The sequence below is a fragment of the Sander lucioperca genome, chromosome 5 (assembly GCF_008315115.2).
Source record: "Sander lucioperca isolate FBNREF2018 chromosome 5, SLUC_FBN_1.2, whole genome shotgun sequence".
Lineage (NCBI taxonomy): Eukaryota > Metazoa > Chordata > Actinopteri > Perciformes > Percidae > Sander > Sander lucioperca.
The window spans coordinates 34399434-34420556 of NC_050177.1; the positions used below are offsets into that span (position 1 = coordinate 34399434).

Here is a 21123-nt window from a genome sequence, read left to right on the forward strand (position 1 = left end):
AACATACACACACACACACACACACACAGACAGGCAAGCAAACACGTGTGTGCAAACACAATTCAAAAGGTGAGAGGTAGAGCTCTCCCTGACACCCACAGGCCCTGTTGCCTGAGAATTTTTTTAAGCTCCACTCCCTTGTTTGCTATGCAGCTTATTCTCGTCTCTTCTGCATGTTTTTTTTGTCTCGCTGCTGTTTGTGCTGTAAGTGTGTGCTCATTAGGTGAGAGTGTGCGGGGATGTTTTTGTTCCAATGACATGAGTGTTTATTTTGAGGGAATCCCTGTGTTTGGTTTGTACAATTTTTTTAATCAGTTAACAGCTGCAAGCAGTAAGGTCATCAAAACAAAAATGTGTGGTGCTGGGAGAGTTTACACCCAATAAGAACATGAATATGGGTGGCAGTAGCTCAGTCTGTAGGGAGTTGGGTTGGGAACCGGAGGGTCGCGGTTCAAGTCCTCATGGTGGTGAACTGGTAGCTGGGCGCAAGGCACCGAACTCCCAACAGCTCGGGGCACCTGTCAATCGACAGCGGCAGCCCCCTCACTCTGACATCTCTCCATTAGTGCATGTATAGGTACTGAGCATGTGTGTGTATTTCAGGCCTGTGTGTGTAATGTGTATTCTAACAACAGAGTGAAAACATTGTAATTTCCCTTGCGGGATTAATAAAGTATAAATTATTATTATTAGGTTTGTTTTTAATTAGTATACAAAATTCAGTTAAGTATGCTAATGAATTTATATTGGAACCTGACTTGGTAGGAAATACACATCAGTATTAAGAAAACAAAAGAATAAACAAAGTTACAGAATATTGCAAAAACTAAAGGTTATGCTTCAAATGAACTTCAAACCGTAATAGTATTCCCGCAAAATCCTTTATTATCAGACCACATTCTTACTACCCGATTATACGAAATTAGATAAAAGCTTCTACGCTAGAAGCCTATCTGACAGTGCTATAGCTAAATTTAAGGAAGATATTCCAACAGCACTAAACTCATTAAGGTGCCGTAATATAACAGAGGATCTTTATGTAAACTTTAGTCCCTCTCAAATTGATCATTTCGTAGACGATGCTACGGCCTGCCTACGGACGACTTTAGACTCTGTTGCTCCCCTTAAAAAGAAGACGATGAAGCAAAGGAAACTAGCACCTTGGTATAACTCCCAAACTCGTAAATTAAAGCAAATCTCGCGCAAACTTGAAAGTAAATGGCGTTCCACCAAACTGGAAGAATCTCGTTTAGACTGGCAAGACAGTCTGAAAACCTATAGGAAGACCCTAAGAAAGGCCAGATCAGACTACTATTCATCACTAATAGAAGAAAATAAGAACAACCCAAGGTTTCTTTTCAGCACTGTAGCCAGGCTGACAGATAGCCACAGCTCTATTGAGCCATCTATTCCTATAGCTCTGAGTAGTGACGACTTCATGAGTTTCTTTAACGATAAAATTATAACAATTAGAGATACTATTCATCACCTCTTTCCCCCAACCTCTAATGGGTCACCTTTAACTGACAGACTGCTAGAAAGAACGACTAGACCTGACATATACTTAGATTGCTTTTATCCTATAAACCCTCAACAATTAATGCTAAAGGTCTCTTCAGCTAAGCCATCTACCTGTCTCTTGGACCCCATCCCAACGAGGCTACTTAAAGAAGCGTTACCCGTGGTTAACACTTCATTGCTAGATATGATAAATATGTCTTTATTGACAGGTTATGTACCGCAGTCATTTAAAGTAGCTGTGATAAAACCTCTACTGAAAAAACCCACCCTCGATCCTGAGGTCTTAGCCAACTATAGACCTATATCTAACCTTCCCTTTCTCTCCAAGATCCTTGAGAAAGTAGTCGCTAATCAGTTATGTGATTTTCTACATAGCAATAGCTTATTTGAGGACTTTCAGTCAGGATTTAGAAAGCATCATAGCACAGAGACGGCACTGGTGAAAATCACTAACGATCTTCTAACTGCATCAGACAAAGGACTTGTCTCCGTACTTGTCTTATTAGATCTTAGTGCTGCATTCGATACTATTGACCATACCATCCTCTTACAGAGACTGGAACATTTAGTTGGCATTAAAGGAATCGCACTAAACTGGTTTGAGTCCTACTTCTCTGATCGATCGCAATTTGTTAATGTTAACAATAAACCCTCCAATTACGCTAAAATTAACCATGGCGTTCCTCAAGGCTCAGTGCTTGGACCAATTCTATTCTCCTTATATATGCTTCCTCTAGGCAATATTATTAGGAAACACTCAATTAACTTTCACTGTTATGCGGATGACACCCAATTATATCTGTCAATCAAGCCAGACGAAACCAGCCAGCTAGCTAAACTTCAAGCTTGCATTAAAGATATAAAATCATGGATGGCCTACAATTTCCTGATGTTAAACTCAAACAAAACCGAAGTTATTGTCCTGGGCTCCAAACCCCTACGAACCTCATTAGCCGAAGATATAATTACTCTGGATGGCATTGCCCTGGCCTCCAGTACTACTGTCAGAAATCTAGGAGTTATTTTTGATCAGGATCTATCCTTTAACGCCCATCTAAAACACACCTCTAGAACAGCCTTTTTTCACCTTCGTAACATTGCTAAAATTAGGAACATCCTATCTCAAAACGATGCAGAAAAACTAGTCCATGCATTCGTTACTTCCAGGCTGGACTACTGTAATTCCTTATTATCAGGATGCTCAAATAAGCCCGTTAGGACTCTCCAGCTGATCCAGAATGCTGCAGCGTGTGTTCTGACAAGAACTAAGAAAAGAGATCATATTTCTCCTGTATTAGCTTCTCTCCATTGGCTTCCTGTAAAATCCAGGATTGAATTTAAAATCCTTCTTCTGACCTATAAAGCTCTAAATGGTCAAGCTCCTTCATATCTTGAGGACCTCTTAGTACCTTATTGTCCCACTAGAGCACTACGCTCCCAGAATGCAGAGTTACTTGTGGTTCCTAGAGTCTCTAAAAGTAGAATGGGAGGCAGAGCCTTCAGCTATCAGGCTCCTCTCCTGTGGAACCAGCTCCCAATCTGGGTTCGGGGGGCAGACACCGTCGCTACATTTAAGACTAAACTGAAAACTCTCCTCTTTGATAAAGCTTATAGTTAGGGAGTGAGGAGTTGCAGTGAACGCCTAGACCGGCGGGGCAGGGTGTATAGCTGCAGACACAGCACCCCTGCTTTTCTCTGCTTCTCTTTACAGTCATCAGATTTACCTATCGTATAATCAATAATATAGTGCCTCTCCTAGTTATGCTGTTATAATTCTAGACTGCCGAGGAAGTTCCTTCTTATGACACGATCTTTTCTTTTGTTTCCTTTTATGCACATCCTGTCTCAGAAGTGCTTGTTACTCACCTAGCTCTGGGGAGTTTACTCCCCGGAGTCCTTATGTTTCTTCTTCGCCCAGAACATCGCCTCGGATTAGGGCGACACCAAGACCTGGGTCTTGGGTGCAGCTGTGGCTATGGACCTGCTACACCCTGCTACGCTCTGCGATTCCCTGCAATGCCCGGCTACGTCCTGCTGCGTCCACCACGTCCACCCATGCTCTGCTGTGCCACGCTACATCCTGTACCGTCATAACCCCAACCGTCAGACACCGCCCACCAAGAGTCTGGGTCTGCCGAGGTTTCTTCCTAAAAGGGAGTTTTTCCTCGCCACTGTCGCAATAGCCACTGCTAATGCTTGCTCTTGGGGGAACTATTGGAATTGTTGGGGCTTTATAGAGTGTGGTCTAGACCTACTCTATCTGTAAAGTGTCTCGAGATAACTCTTGTTATGATTTGATACTATAAATAAAATTGAATTGAATTGAAACCATATCCCAAAAAGTGTTTTACCTGTTCCCAAATGGCCACACTTGCATGTCTATGTAGTCTTGACCCAATTAATCGTACAAATAGGGATAATGGTGCATACCTTTGGACAGTATGCTTGAATGCATTCATGGTGTTGCACACAAAAAGTGTCGAAAGTAGTATTGAAAAAAAGGGAACTTGGGAGAGACGTTCAAACCCTGCTTTAATTTAACACCTCCACACACCTGGCCAATTGCTGCATAAAATGGACATAATGAATACAAATACACAGTTTAACACACAGAATAATGAAAAAGTCTCAAAAGGAGAATATAGCAGATGCATTAAGTGATATAGTATCCTGTACCATTTGACATGCCACCACAGAGCAACCATATACTCAGTTTAGTAAGTAACACCTAGCTAAAAGGTGTTTCTAATATTTTTTCGACCGAATTTATAACAATGATGGTAGACCTCACAGTACAACACATTCCAATCCAACAGCACCAAAAGCTGCAGAATCCAACATGACCATAGGCATAAGGGCCAAACACTGAAAGTCAAAGCTAAGCAATCATAGTCTTAGAGAGGCACTGGTGATGTCATCTGTTGGCATTTTTCAAAATAAACTCCTCATGGCTTCTTTTCACCCAGTGGCACCAATAGCAAAACACTCTAGTGTGGCTACAATCCATCTCCACATGTTTATGTGGTAGGCTAAAGCAGTGCCATTATAGCAAATGGTTTCAGAACAACCCCAGGCTCAGCCGGGGCTCTACTCTATAGATCAGCTGCACACAGAGCAGTGACCAATCATTTCCTGCTAACTGGTGTTGTTAATGGTTCATCCCCAGGGATACAAGTGTTGGTTTAGGCTCAGCTCTGCTCTGCTTGTGTCCTTATAAATGGTCTCTATCCTGGGACCCTTGATCGTCTCATTAACTTGTTTCAACATTCCTTCTTGCGCTTAATTTCGGCAACAGCAAATCTGTTTGGACAGATTGGCAAAACAAAAGTGACAAGATGAATTGAACGATGGCAGTCTTGTAGTCTCTGGGTAAGCCACTCACGTTAGAGTGCTTTGTTGGAACAGCAAATGAGCAGAATTAGCTTAAGAAACAGATGTCTCTTTATTGCTGCTGACACAATAGACATCACAGTAAAACCTAGCAACAAAGCCCAATGGTGAGCCCTTGGAGGCTCAAACACTATTCACTGCTTAATCACATGAGTCTCTTCAGGCAAAGTAGGGAAACAGTGCCCCACTCTGTCCACAATGAGTAAGACAAATGGGATGACTTAATTCTCTGCAGGGCAGCGTGTCAAGGGCAATAAGGCTTAAAGACTCAAGCAGGAGGTGGGCAAAGGCAAAGACAGCATGTCTGCAACATCTTTGTGTCACAGAAAAAGGCTTATTAGGTTGCCTCATGATCAGTATACACGATGCACGCACATAAAAATACAGGCTGCCCTATTAATTGGAGACATAGCTATTATAAGCACAACAGGGGTGTGAGGGGCTTTGTCCCCCCAAAACTGGGTCATGATTGAAAACCACAAGAACAGAGAATAAAGGAAACTGCATACAACTTGGTTGTGGGGGTGGGTCCTCATGTTCTCTGACACTGTCACCTGCCTACCCTCTTTGCACATGACTGTATTTGGCTGAAATTTCACACAGCTGGGATGAGACTATCCTAAACCTCCTTTTGTGTTTCTGTCAATAATCATGTTTGCACTCTCATGATCCTATGGCTTTAGCTCTGGTAAATTATTTGCTGCTGCACCTCTACCACCTACATGACTGACTGATGTAGGACTTTTTCTGGTACACAGGGATCAACATAGCAGTTACTGACAAGTTTTCTTTTCTTTGCTGCCTTTCATCTCTTCATTCTGCCTCCCAGTTTTACAGCATTTGAGCAAACAATGTCGGGGAAAAAAACCTGGCATTACACAAAAACAGTATGAGTGAAAATAAGAAAAGAAATGCTTGGAAGTTCATGTTAGGACATATTGACAACATAAGCACCTTGATATTATAATCACATTAGGGAGTGTGTTTGTCTGTGGGTCTTTCTGCCTTTAGTTTTGCCTTCAGCAAGTGAAATGCATGCTCGATCGGGTTGACATCAGGTGATTGATTCGGCCATTGCAGAATATTTGTTTGCCTTAAAAAACTCCTGTGTTTCTTCCGCGGTATGTTTTGGGTCATTGTCCATCTATACTGTATTCAACAACTTTATTAATCCCACATGGGGCATTTCTTTAAGAGCAGCTACAGACAACACACAAATACATATAGCACACAAGCCTTCACATAGGCCTACACACTAGAGAGTAGTTATCCATTTAAAAGACAAATTGCAGCAGGAATAAAAGAGTTAGAGTGGCGATTAGTTTTAGAAGCAGGTAAAATATAACGTCTTGATGGCAACAGAGAAAATTCACTTTGAAGAACATGATCTGAAGAAGACAAAATGCTCGTTGCTTTACGCAAGATTTGTTGATTACAAAGAGAGTTTAAATCTCTTTGTTTCACACCAATCATTTTAGAGCAGGCACTTTCAAAAAAACACCTGGCAGGCGATTGGATGAACCATCTGTCTATCACGTCTGCCACACACCTAAACCACGCCCGCTACTTGGATCAGACACAGAAAGTCGAATAACAGCATCACAGTATCTTTTGCACTAATTTCTGTAGTGGCTTTATGAACAATATGGACTGTCCTCATAAGAAAAACAACAGTATTGGTCATTCAAACAGCTCAAAATAGCCCATGTTTTCGCCTTTCTAACAAGTGACCTCTTGCGGTTGTGCGAAGAAGGGCCTGTCCCAGAATAATGATTGTATGTTGAAACAACATATGTTAACATTCCGTATCAAGGCATACGATTAGTGACGCTGCAAAAAAGTTCACAGACAAACAGATTTTTTATTTACGAATATAGAATTATTCGAGCAATGGCAACCATATTATTTGAACCTGTTATGACATGCAACAAATGCCCTGAATTTTAATTGTGCCCCCATGACATGTGTCCAGAACCAGTAGGCCACAAAGACATATTTGTATACGCTAACTGTTAGGACTGGTGTTAGGTATACTAGTACCCTAGACATAGTGTTGGGCAAGAAGTGCTACAGCCCACCCAAATACCTACAATGGCAAAATGACAATTCTATTGCCAGAATTTAGTGAATACTTATACATGGCTGTAATGATGTGTAAACTGATGACCAAAATCATCTCAAAATTGCCACCTCAACTGTCCAGTAAATGAAATAATTATGGCAAGAAGCTATTTGAGGCCGGCATATCTGGATTATACAACAGGTCCTGAGGACCGTTACAGAGATTTAATGAAGGTTAAATCAATGCACTTGACACATGATATAACCCATGACCCCAAGCTCATGCTCAAAGGGGGCAGCAAAGGGTCAAGTGATGGGTTTGGGGGATAACACCCCCATATTTCTTCAAGCATGTGTGTATGTTCTCCAACTAGCTTATTTTCACCATACAAATACACCATAAATACCTAATCAATAGAAGTTATTTTCATCACTATGGATGAGCATGAAAAGATTAAGAGATTTAAAGCAAGGCTGGGCAAGGAAATTAAGATTAACATGGTTACTAATACCTGACCTTTGGCCCCTAACTATATTACTCGGTCCCTAACTTATGACTTTAAAAGCATTGCGCTTGTACATCTGTGAACTAAACTGTTAGGTAAACCTAATGCTGGAGCTTTAACAGGATAAGGCTGAGTGTCCACATAGCGTTTTTTTTCTGAGCGTCTTTTTCCAAATTGTTCCCAATGAGAAGAGAGGCTATGTGGCTGCCTAGAGAAAAAGCGCTGCACCCAGCATCTTTTTTCTGCATTTTCACATCCCTCTCCTGATGGAGAAGATGTCTTTGCACTTCCTTGAAATCTGAGATTCAATTATATCCCGGGCAAGCTTCATTAGGTACGTCACTAATTCGTAAACCAATCGCTGTCTAATATGCAAAAGCCAGCAAAGAAACCTGAAACCTTCAGTGCAGAGCAGACTGTCAGTACAGAGAATGAAAACACACACTATAGCAGTCATTATAGCTGTCAGCCACTGCCAGTTACAAGCGAACTAGCTGCCCTTGCTAATTACACATCCACCACATACAGATAAACATTAGCATTCATTTGGAGTTGTGTTTCTGGACACCTGTCAAATACAAATTCAATATTCGCTCTCCTTTTGGTCTCCACCAACTCCTGAGGAAAATATCTGGCTCCTTAGCTGCTAAATGGTCAAGGTCAGGAATGAATTTTCATGCTCAACATTGAAAATGTGTCTCACCCACATCAAAGTCAGAAAAAAGAGCAAAGAAAGAGCAGTGTCATTTTTAACAGTAAGATCCTGTGTCCTTTCATAAAAGTAGCAGCACAAACAAACACAAGCACACACACACACACACACACACACACACACACACACACACACACACACACACACACACACACACACAAATGCACACTTAGTAAGCCATGCTTTCATTACACCACACAAAATAAAAGGCTGTAGGTTTGTTGAGTACATTTAGAGAAAGTCACCTACAAAGTCAGCTGGGAGGGCAAATATAAAAAGAGATGGGCTTTTGGAATTGAAGAAACAATGAATCAGAAAAGCAATTTCAAGTGGCACCTGCTATGGAGCAGGAGGACCAGGGCGGAGGATTGGAAGGGACAAAGGCTGAGTATTATGCTGCAGTTATAAAGAGCGGGTAAGCTTGTTTGCTTTAAAGGTGTTGTCCGGTTGCCCCAGTGGCTATGTATTGCGGGGACGCCCGTGGCCTTTGTTTTCTGACACGAACAGGGAGTGTTGAGATTGAGCTGTGGACACTGATGCGTGACTGAAATACTATTAGACTGGTAGCACTGGGAGAGTCTCTACAGGACACCTGCAACACCAGCTCTATGCCTTATAGCATGAATGTGTGTGGTGGAGTTAAACTGATTTCTGAAAATGGATTATGTTCTACAATGTTTGTGGCGAATATATAATACATATTTTACCTTTAATTTACAAGAACTCAGTGTTCGTGGCAGCATGTTATTCTTGTCAGGCTGCAGGAGCTCAAACAACATACAGCTGAAACTCTCCAGTTATTCTTCCACCATTTAAATGATAGTTCCAGTTTATCACAACTTGGACAAAAGTCAAGTTGATGTTCTGGGAACATGATATATCATCACCTAAAATAAGTCAGATGGGGCAAGAAACATGAAGAGTCAGACAGGTTATGAGCAAATCCCCAGATTAGTCAAATGTATTTGCAAAAGAAAAAAAGGCAATTACTTTTTTTTTTTTTTACACAGTTTTTGCATTTTTACCACCATTTCAAGTGAGCTCACCTTTAGGCCTACTTATTTACAAACTGATTTGCTCATGTAAGTCAGACTTTGATGTTGCCAATTTTTTTTGCGCCTGTACTTAAAATGTTTGCTGATTAATTTTCTGTTAATACACTTAATATTGCAGATCTAATTGAATATACATTTATTTAAATGTGTAATCAAAACAAAAAGGATGTCACATGTGAGTAGTTAAACATAGAGGTGTACATTTGTTTCAGCTTTCCTCTATATTATTTCACCATTATCAGAGTACAGACGTATTCTAGCAACAATTTGGCCATAATGATGACTAATTGAAATGGATCATTTCAATCTATAACCGTGTTGATAGTACTATGTTGAGCATGAGTAGCACGTCACCCAAATATACTGTACATGTCAGATAGATGGGGAAAATCATAGAGCTCAGCAGCATGTTGCATTGATGCCTATCTGTCCACACCTCCATGTGAACCTGCCAGGTTGTCAACAATAAAACAGGATTAATTCATACTTCAAACGGAGGAGTAGGCACATTCGTGCTCACACTTAGGACTTGTATTCAACACTTATTAACCCTTTTTGAAGTTTGACCTTGTGCATTCAGCCAGCACTCCATTATAAATCAGAAAAGCTGCTGAATGCCCAACATAGAGCACAGAGAAAGTGGAATCAACTTGTTCAAACAGAGATGGTTTGAGAAGTGTCATTCCCACGGCGAGGTGTGCCAGCGGGCTTTGAAAGAGTGATGAGTCAGGACAAGCTCTCGGGTATGTTGCCACAGAATTAAACACTGAGTGTGTCCTGTTTGATTTTAGGAACTTCTGTTCGTAAATTGTCTTGTCTGTCAGCACTGACATATTCCACTTAGAGGCCAGAACAAAGAACTTTCCTGTCATTACTCTGTTGGGATTTTCCTCAATGCTTCAAATCACTGTGTGTGGTGAGATTAGGTGTGATTCAATTGGAACGGGGAGGATATAATATGTTTTAAGAAATATAACCACAGAGGGCTAATGCTCTGTCCAGCCCAAAATCTGTCAGGGGCATCTATTAGCATGAAAAACTCACACGTTACATTTTTTAGAGGTTTGGCATTCATTAGCAAACCTCTTAAAGCTGTGTTGTGTTTTGACTCGCTATGTCCCAACACTTCCAATATTTACACAGATCTGGACCACCAACAGCACAGTGCTTTCACTCCTCCCATTCCTCAACACATTACCATGCATATCTGAAAGTCCTCAACTCCAACTTAGCTTTCTGACAGCTTTTAATACCTCACCTTTCACCCTCACATTGTCAAAAGAAAGGCAATCCATCATTTTGAGGAGAGAAAAGCGGAGCATTTAGCGGGAGATGAGTGAGAAGTAAAATGTTTGATCTGTTGAAATATTTGCAGAAGGATTCCCAAATGTAGGAGTGCTAAAGTGTATCTGGGGGAGTTTCCCCACATCTGCAGGTGGCTATATCAAAATCTAATGCAACCCTACTGTCAGACAGAACGTTGATATTGGATGATTCTACAAAACCCTGTTCAATGCAAATATTGTTTACATTGATTTTTTTAAACAATTTAATATGTCAGGTACGGTACTGTTAGAATAGATCATGGTTATGGGAAATAAAGAATGATTAATGAACCCTAACACACTTGGTCGAGGTTAGAAAAAAATGGTGGTTATTTAAATAAAACAAACCGTATTTGTCGGTCTGTGACAGAATGCCAACTCTGGTCTTCTGCATAAAAGTCAGACAGATACACTAGACACCTATCCAACCCCCCGACCACCACTTACTTTAAGCCTCTCTACAGGGCACAGTACTTCCTGCATTGGCACCAAATGTTGGTATTGAACTTATTTCTTGACCTACAGAATCATGACATCATCATCATCGTCTTCTGCCAATATTTATCTGTACCTTCAGCAACTTGCATTCACACCTTATCTCAGAATATTCAAAACTATTTGCCAAACATTTTGAACCTGGCTCAATTTTAGCTGCAACGCCACATCAACCGGTAAGGTGCAGTGTTGGCCAATGAAGATACCGTTGTAAAAACTTTCCAGAGTTGTAAAATCCAGTATTATTGTGGCGTTTTTTTGCCGTCCTTTAAACACATTATTCTGTTACTCCAACTGGGCTAAATGGGTCGTTTTTTAAATGGCTTGCTGGTACCTTAAACAACACGCTCCCACCAATGCAGCCCCGGTTGTTTAACGCAGGGCTGTTTACGGTCTGAATCCCCGCTAAACCTGGGCTGAGCTGAAAGCTTAGAAGTACATTCTATCTGTTAGGATTGTTGCCATCTTCATGGCCGAGCTAGACCTTCAGGGATCTGGTAATTTTCCATCTGATGGAAAGTGGAAAAAGCCTGTGAAGTATTTTCAAAATACTGTCTTCTTTTCTTTCTTCATGAGACAGGTCTGCGAAGAAGAAGACTAGAGGAAGACAGAAAGACTATAAAGAGCCTTTGCATGCTAATAATTCAGAACATCCTAGGGAGAGACAGTTCACTTTCTTTTTTGCAGCATACCAGGTTAATGGAGCACTGCTTCAACTAGAGAGGTCATCTCCCCATACCGAACCCAAGTGCAATTCCTAAATGAGAAACAAATGTTTCCCAGGACAGATTTATGAGACACCATTATTTAAGGTAACGCAACCTACAGTATGCAGCTCAGTAAAACATATGGCAACTAAGAGCAGGTAGGGAATGAAACGAGGTTTGCTGCAATGGCCTACTAATCATGCTGTCAGGTTGTAGAGCTGTCCATGATGGTATGATTTTATTGTGAGGATCTCGCGGTCTTTTAGACAATGTATGAGTTTTGTTTTAGATGTCACATTAATAAGGAAGATTGATTGTCTGGTTGACATACAGTATACAATTTATCTTTAAAACAAATGAGCATCTGATCCTCAAGATCCTTTTGTGAAGTACTCACATGTCCTAATCCTATGAATCCTTTAATCTAAGGACAGGCATCTTAATTTCATGTTAGCACTGTCTTTTGCAGTGCAAAAAACTGTCCTCAAAAAAACAATCCATCCAATAGTTGTTGAGATATTTCAGTCTGGACCAAAGTGGTGGACTGACCGACCATCAGAGAGAAAGATTGACTGACATTGCCATCCCCAGAGCCATGAAGCCGGCTTTGAAGCTAAAAAAGGGTCTAAATTAGGGACCGTTCAGTATTTATGGAATGGACCACTGGAGGAAAATAGGGGAGGGTCATGCCTTTTTATTCTTTGCTGAGGGGAGGATCATCCAACATTTTTCAGTCCAGAGGGGGGGGGTCACCCAACTTTTGCATTCATGAAACAGCAACATTTCAAAGTGGCTTGTTTGGTGCACATTTTTCCATGTAGCTCTTAATCTCGGCTCTCCTTCGCTACCAGATGGGTCTGACCGCATACGCAGAGTTTGCTGGGGGGCAGGGGGGGCTGCCCCTGGTGGCTGAAATGGGTAATTGCATTGTTTAAAAAATTAGTGGAATAATTAATTATATCTGGCATGACCAGATATTTTATAAATATCTTAAATAACACAAAACAACTAAATGGTGGTAGGTAATACATCAGATTTCATATACTGCTTTAGTAAAAAAAAGTATTTCCTGGCTGACGATGGGAGCAGCAGGACGCAAAAAACGAAAGTTACTGTTGCACTATGTCTGGACATCTTACCGTGCCAACGTTGCAATAAAGGTTTCCTAAATGCCACATTTGATGTCAGCTTACTAATTGATTGCGGGCTTTGTGTAGATTTGGACTTAAACGTCTGTTTATTCCACGTTGTTTAAACAGCGAAGTGGAGGAAGCCTAGTGACAAGCAACCAGTTTGTGTGTTGAATGTTACCCAGAGTGCCTTGCTGACTGGTCTCAATATTTTATTGTTTTATTTCATGTGAATACTAGTTAGTTCATGTGAATACTAGTTAGTATTTGAAGTAATGCAGTAATGCAGGAAGTGTGCATTTAGTTCCCATGCTTATTGTGTTTTCACAACAATGTTAGTGACTAAATCTACTGAAATGGCCACCACACCATAACAGAGGAGTGTGATGCGTCAGATGACAATGCAGAGGTTTAGTCATGTATGTCATGGCTGTAAAAAAACAATGGGAATTTGTATATCTTTGCCAAGCACAAACTAGTACAGAAGGTATCGATGAATTGTTGGGGAGGGTCATGCCTTTTTTCCAAATTGTTTTGGAGGGTCATGTCTTTTTTGGCTAAAGGTCCCAAAACTCCTCCGGTGGCCCCTTAAATAAATAACGAATAGTCCCTTAATGCTCTTAGACTAAGTTAACTCTTACTTCTGTCTAGCGCAGATCAATCAATGCTATTGACTGGTCTATGTGGCAGAGCGACACATCTTATTACATCCCCAATCAAAGAAGTTCAACTGTATTGATTGAAAAAATGATAGTGACATAGGTACTCAAAAATCAATGAGGGAAGAAACTAAATGAAGCTAGATACAGTAATTATTTCCTATGTAATGCTTATGCTATACAAATTAAAATCATCACAAGAGTATTGAAACCAATGCAATTGTTGACCAATTTATATACACTGAAGCACAGATTCATACATATATTCCATACTCTCTCAAATAAACAAACAACTTTAAAATATGATTGGACACATGAATGTACAAAATGATGTATAATTAGACAAAAGCTACTAAAAAACTTCAACATAAAACTACACAAAGAAGTTAAGTAGTTTAATGGATTAGTTTCTTATCTCTGTCAGTGTTCGACCATAAACAGGGTTAGGTTGCATAAATGGCTAATTGCCAGTACTTTATGCTCTCCTGCTGAGACCATACTACAAAATGCACGACTAAAAAGACATCAGCCTTTCAGCTGACAAATGGTTACCACAATCACACTTATAGTATTAACCAGCTTATGGTGGAAGCACACTAAGATGAGCCCAAACAACGGATGTCTATATCAAGATCAGTCAACTTATAAAACCACATAGGCAGATTAGGTGTCTAATTCCACTGACCCTCTGAAACAAATCTGGGTTTATTGTCCAAGGAGCTCCAAACCTATGGCTCAAGCCAAATTCTAACAGCTGCTCCAGCAGACAGATTGCTAAAGACCCTCTACTACCAGATGATCCGGTCAAGCAATCCTTATCATAGCTATTCACCTAATGCACCACAACCGCCAAAGCTGTTTATTTTCATTTAAAATAATATGTAATTAATTTTGTCATGAACACATCCCTTTTCTATTGGGAAGCAAACAAAATGAACATTTGTATTTAGATAATTTTTCTAATCTCATCACAAATCTCTGCAAAACATCACTTGCATGATTCATTTTATGTAATGGGACATGCTGTGTGTCCAATTAATTTAATGCCTCTAGTAATTTTCATATATTTTACACCTGATGGTATTCAGCACAAAAGATGACCTTGCAATTTAATTGTTATTGTTCAATTATGGAAAGCTGATATTCACAAAGGATCATAGCAGAGAAAAATTTAAAATGCATGTTAAATATAATATCTACAAAGAAAACCAAGAAAACATAAAAAACAAACCTGTTAGCTAGCACCCGAGGCAGAGAATTAACTTTAGAGGGAAGGAGATCGTGTAGATATAATTCGTATTTTTACATGTATATATATTTTTAAATAAATGCTTGTTGTTTTAAATAAATGCATTTGTATTTATTTACTTAATTATTTTGTTTTTTTGGAGAGGGACTCTTGGGAGGAGGAAATGGTTTGGATAAGTGGGAGACAATATATAATATTAAGTTTTACGTTGTATATATATAATATTTCTAACTGATATCCTAATAAAGATAATGTTGGAACGTGACACGAAATGAACGAATATGCAAAAAAAGAAGTTGTTCTGTGCCCTGCGTCTGTCTTAAAGAACGGATTAGAGTCAGTTTGAGAACGGTGAGTAAAACTTCCACAAAAGATTGTGGACAAAGAAACTGTATTCTATTCAGTAGATATTTTTGCTTAAAATGTACAGTATGTGCAATGATTTACATGGTAACACAACCAAATAATAAAAAATATTCAGTGCTTTTATATGGAGATAAGCAATTGACAGATGTGAAGCATCAAGTTCACTTATTTATAAAAATTATAAACTTAAATTTTACATCACAGGAGGAATTATTTATTTTCTGTTCAAATGGAACTGCTCAACAGAATTCATTTTGTGCTACAAATAAATCACTCAGATGAAAATAATCCCCTTTAATATTCACTGGGGCATAAAGATTGCCTTTTATTAAAGGTCACTATATCAGAGCTTGCAAGCCTCCAATCTCATCTGTGCTATAACAAAGCATATTAAGACACACATGGTGTCTGCGTGCCCTCCTATTATCTGAAATATTAAATGTAATGTCTCCCGCAGTAACTTCATACGATTATGATCCTTGAAAACAGGTGTCAGGGGGATTAGAAGTGACATGTTATGGCACGGATGACAAAGTGATAAAGGATGAGTGGGGGGTTAACAGGTCAAAATGACAGTAATCGATGATGCATGTAAAGTTGTTGTGAGTGCGCCATACTCCACGCCAAGAGCGTTGGAGTTTGTTACGTTATTGCACGCAGACTAAAGATTGGGTGGCGATTGCACCCAGACAGACTCCAAAGCTTCACATGCAATATGGTGTCTGTCAAATTCACAGCTGAACAGAAGGAACTTGAAACGCACCATACGAAAACAGTGAAGGGTGGACCAAAGTGTGTCCTAAAGCATCAGAGGGGGGCAGAGATGTGCGTTTGACCGGTCGGCTTAGTCAGATTCACACTGTGATCCAGATGGCCAAAATGTTTCATAAGGCTATTTCACAAACAAGGCCATTATCGTAGAACGTAATGTCAGATGGGAGTATTTACTGAAATCTAAAATTGCAAGACAAAGCAGAACAGGATATCCCTGGCCACTGCACATATTATATATACTGTGAACTTTTACACATCCCGTGATCAATATTTTTTGCAAACCCTGCACAAATCAAACGGCCTTCGTTTCATGTCTAAAACAGTTGTATTGCACATATTTGTTATAGTGTCTTTTTACTTTTTATTGTAATGCATCTATTTTGTATTTGTTATTGACTGTAGCAGTACTTTGCTCTATTGTTAATTTAACTTTTTTATTTGTTTATTGTCTACTGTACGCACCTAATACACCAAAGCAAATTCCTTGCAAGTGCAAACTTGCTTGGCAATAAATCTGATAGCCTGGAAATCCAGACCCAAATCCGAAAGATTAAGGGTTTGGCTATGAGTAATGAAAATGGCCCAACTCGAGGGGCGGCACCAAACATGCATTTGAAAATGCAATTGGATAACACTACGACCAATGTTTACTGACTGATTCCGGACTTTGACGTCGCCGCACTGTTGTCATCTGTTTAGCTCGCCTTTGGCCCGCCTATATCAGATACACCGATGTGATTGGTGCAGCTCAGCTCCAAGGGCATGGGTAATGAGCATTATTACTCATTGCCAGAGTGACTTGCTGAGCAAATTCAAATTGTGCTCTTGTGAGAACTCTGGATTTCCAGGGTATAAATCTGACACTGAAAGAGCTAAATATTCCACAAGATCTGAATGTAGTGCAATGATGAAAAGGTTAAAACAGCAATGTTTAACTATTAACTATTTTGCACAGTTATTGTCACAGCAACAAAAAAAAGAAGATAAATGTGCATAAAGAAGAATATAAACAGAACTAAGGTCAGCCATGGCAAGATGTGAGATACTTTACCTGACTTAAGTTTCTAATGATGATTTAGACAGGGAGCATGTCACACCACTGCAGCCCCAATGTAAAATACTTTATTGTGAACTACTTGTAACTAAATCTGAGCACTTTTATGGCATAAAAATGACATTTCTTCCTTATTTGACATGTTTTCTTAAAACATGAATTCACATTTTGTTTGTGAATATTTTTGGATGTTTTTGTGACAGATGCTTTTCCCTGTTGCATGGAAGATAGTTTGACTAAAAAGTGTGACATATGACAGTAGCCACTCTATAATCTGTCAATCCTTCTCTCCATGTCAACCACTGAGCTTATCAATTTAAAAGGATCATCAAATTACTGTAAATTGAACGCTATTGAAACTGTCTCACAACAAATTAAGTTTTTTTAGATTAAAACATGTTTGACTTTGAATGACAGCACATCCCACTAAAAAAATAAATAAGCAGAGGGCCACTTGGTTTAAGGATTAATTTAAAAATATGGATTTATCAAACAATGATCAAGTCATTTGAAGCCAAGTACAAGTCACTGTACCAAGATAACTAGATAACTCAGCTTTGAAAGTACTATAGAGTTTGGAAAGTTACAGTTTAACCTGAATCTAACCCGAGTCAAACAGGGTTAATCTTTTTAATCTGACAGGTCACAGTGATAATCCCAACAGTGATTGACATTTAAACATCATCTGAAGCAAATGGACTACACAGTTACTACACCTGGCAACTGTTAACAGTTTTGATTGGTGCAGACCATAGACTGTTACAGTCTATGGTGCAGACATTACATTTAAATGTGACTAGAGTAGTGACAGTTAAATGAACACACTAACAGGCACAGAGGAAAAGAAAAATCAACAATAACCTTCAATAATAAGCAAAAGGTATTTTATAACAAGTGTAGGAAGGTAACACTTTATTATACCCCTCATTAATAAATGGTTAATTAAACTTTAGTTAATAATATACTGTTAATGATTTATAATGTTTACTAATTATTAGTAATGTTATTATTTATGTTATTTTATCATTAAATCAGTGTAGTAGTCATAGTTCAACGAAGCTAAGTCTTTTTTAATTTTCTGTATATAGCTATACACACAGATTCACACACTGTTCTAAAACTGTAATACAATTTTGCTGTAATACATTTTGGTTTTAAGTTTTGTGTTTCATAACAAAAAACAATGCATATACCTTGTATTTATTCAATCAAAAACTTTCAAATCATTTTCATACTGACTGAACCATGGCCAGATGCCTTCAATAAAAACAATGTAGCACAGAGGCATCTTCTGTCTGTAAAGCGAAAAAGAAAAGCAGCTTAAGGATTTACAAATCAATAAGAAAACATAAGAAGGCATTCCTAGAAGCTGCGACACTTTGTACCATGCCTCTGTTCTGTTACAACTGTAAATCGGATTATGGAGGGGTGGGAGTAGTTATTGATTGGCACAGCCAATTTAGGAGGGAGGGACAAACAACAAGAAAAAACAGAACAGTCTCTTTGCTAAACCCACCCTGATAAAACTGCAGGATATCTGTACAGTATACTACTGTAACTGGCTAGACTTGGGTAATTTCTTTAATACATTTTTTTTCACACAAAACTGCAAAACTGAGTTTCTCCACAAATAACTATGCAAAAGCATCACTGTAAATCTTATTTTTACCACAGATGTGCTGATACTGTTTATTCAATAAAAGAGTCATTCAGCATTAAAAAGGATTTAATAAAATGACTAATTGACTAAAGAAATCTAAGTCAACTAACACCAAAATGACGATTTGTCGACTAATTGACCAAGAGGTGGCGATCCCAGCGCAAGCTACAACTGGGAATAAGTTACTGACTTTTTCTTGTTTTAAAAGACAAGTCTGTGATATTCTATATTGTTCTTGATAGCAGGATACATTGTCGGTATTGGCCTTTTCAACAAATCCTGAAAAGACCAATACCGACAATGCATGTATCCTACTATCAAGTCTTGAGTTTGTGTGTGTATCCAAAACCTGATGTATCTTATTCCTCTGCGCCACAGAGCTCCATTGTTGAAGAAGTCACGCCATTGTGACTTCATGCCCTGCCGCCAGGATCTTACCAACACAACATGGCATATACTGTACAGCAGAAATGTGACAATCAATCATTTACTGCCTGGGGTCCCTAAATAAACCCTATGGCAACATTGTGCATTATCTTTCCCACAAACTAGAAATATTCTGAGGTGTACAAAAGATAATACACGTGCCGGTCTCCTTGAGCGAACAGCAGTCAATAAAGGTGGATATCAAACAGTGAAGCTGGGTGGTTGCTGGAAAAGATAGCTGCGTGTCCATTCATACACACCTGTCTCATATGTTTATCTGTGTCTAGATACAATCCTAAATGAAGCAGCACCAGCAGTATTCAGAAACCACTTTCAGACTAATGCATTGAAATGGATTAAACATGTGTTTGCAGGTGAATGGGTTTCCGAGTTATTCAACCTGTCTTTGCAACCTTTCTCCCAGCCAGGGTGAACGTGGGTTTGACAATGAACAGATGTTTCCATGAGGGTTGGGAATTTAAATCTATGCTATTATTTATTTTAGCCAACTACCTGAGATTTAAGAGTTACAGAAAGCCAGAAAAACAAGAGCAGCACTCACACAGAAGTGAGCAAAAGAGCTGAATGAAAAATGCGGTTTGACTCAAGTCAAGTAATGGTTTGACCAGATATCAACCTGGGAGTCTCCCATGAATGGGTCAAAAAACATTCACACTCAAACATACACATCCAGAGATAAAAGAACCATTAGGGACTATTTTCACCTTTGTGGTGAGCAATATTGTTTAAAAGACACACTGTGGGAAGTATTTTGTTGCCTTAAAATGTACTCCCAAATTTGAGTTAAAATACAATGACCAAATGGCTGATTATTCAGTTACAATAAGCGAAGAAAGTGATTTTTCACTTTTTAGATATGAAACATCTAATAATCCCAGTTTAAGTTAACTTGTGAAACTAAACCTGAACCACAGGTGTTTTGAAAGATAGTGGAAAAGTATAAAGGGGATGTTAATAAATTAGATTGTGGTTTCTGCCAAATAACAATCAGGATTTCTACATGACACTGTGTATGTGCACACTGAGCATGTACATTTTCACATTTATATATGTTCATAATGTTTACCTGATTTTGAGCCATGTCTCGAGGGCACTGAATCTCTGCTGCAATTAAAGCTGCAGACAGAAAGGGGCTTTGAGACAAACAGCCTTTGCACTGCAGAAATCTGGTAACGGAGCCCTCCTCAGGATTCCAGATGGCATTATATGCTGCATGAATGAAAAGCAGTGGGAAAGCATGTAACTTAAGAGAAAAAAAAAGTGCCATAAAAGGATCAAAGTGAAAGGCAGTGTTAGTGAAGCTACTTTGAAAGCATAGCTTTGCAAGCTACAGTACCAATTACTTCATACTGGAAGAAGTTGAACTGAAGAAGGAGAATTGTAGTTTGGTTAATTAAAGCTACTTATAAAAAGTAGTTTAAACTAATTTGTAGAAAATAAAGATCAAATTGAGAATGTACATGTGATACAAACTTATAATAAAATTTCAAGTCACATGCCAGCTAAAAATGCTACTCAAATGAGTGTATTGTGAAAAGTGCCAACTTGTTCACAGGTCATACATCAACCCAAAAAATTAATAATAATCAATACTTGTGTTGTCAATAGACGTGTTGACATATTCAAGTTTCGTTTTACAAATTCAGATTTTAAAACATTAAAAACGATAGTCAAATATTTTCACAGGAGAGCTGACATTTCAGCTTTCTGGAATACCCCTGAGACCTCAACTGCCTTAAAAAAAAGTGGCTGCCTGACGAATGCATTGCCTGGCCATGCCTTCACGGCGGTCAGGATCAAAGAAAAAGAATGCAGGGCTGGTCAAAGAGGCTTCATTTACAATAGAGAAGTAATGGTAAAATACATTTTAAAAATCATTCTTTTCCTTTTATGGCCCAAAATCGGTTGTACTTTCAGTAGTTGACTACACAACAAATGGCCAAACAATCATTTGACTACCTGAATCACTATGCAAATGTGAATGTAGGTGAGCTACCACCAAACTACTGCAA

General features: G+C 39.0%; 1 protein-coding gene across 4 annotated transcripts in view; it reads right to left on the minus strand.

The window, feature by feature from the left end:
- The window catches only part of brip1 (BRCA1 interacting protein C-terminal helicase 1), an 89174-nt gene that overhangs the window by 13184 nt on the left and 54867 nt on the right, over window positions 1-21123 (minus strand). For all 4 annotated transcript variants that reach the window (XM_036001312.1, XM_036001311.1, XM_036001310.1 and 1 more), the window contains one exon: window positions 20178-20320. In XM_036001312.1, coding sequence (XP_035857205.1) covers window positions 20178-20320 — 143 coding nt within the window. The remainder of the gene's footprint in view (window positions 1-20177; window positions 20321-21123) is intronic.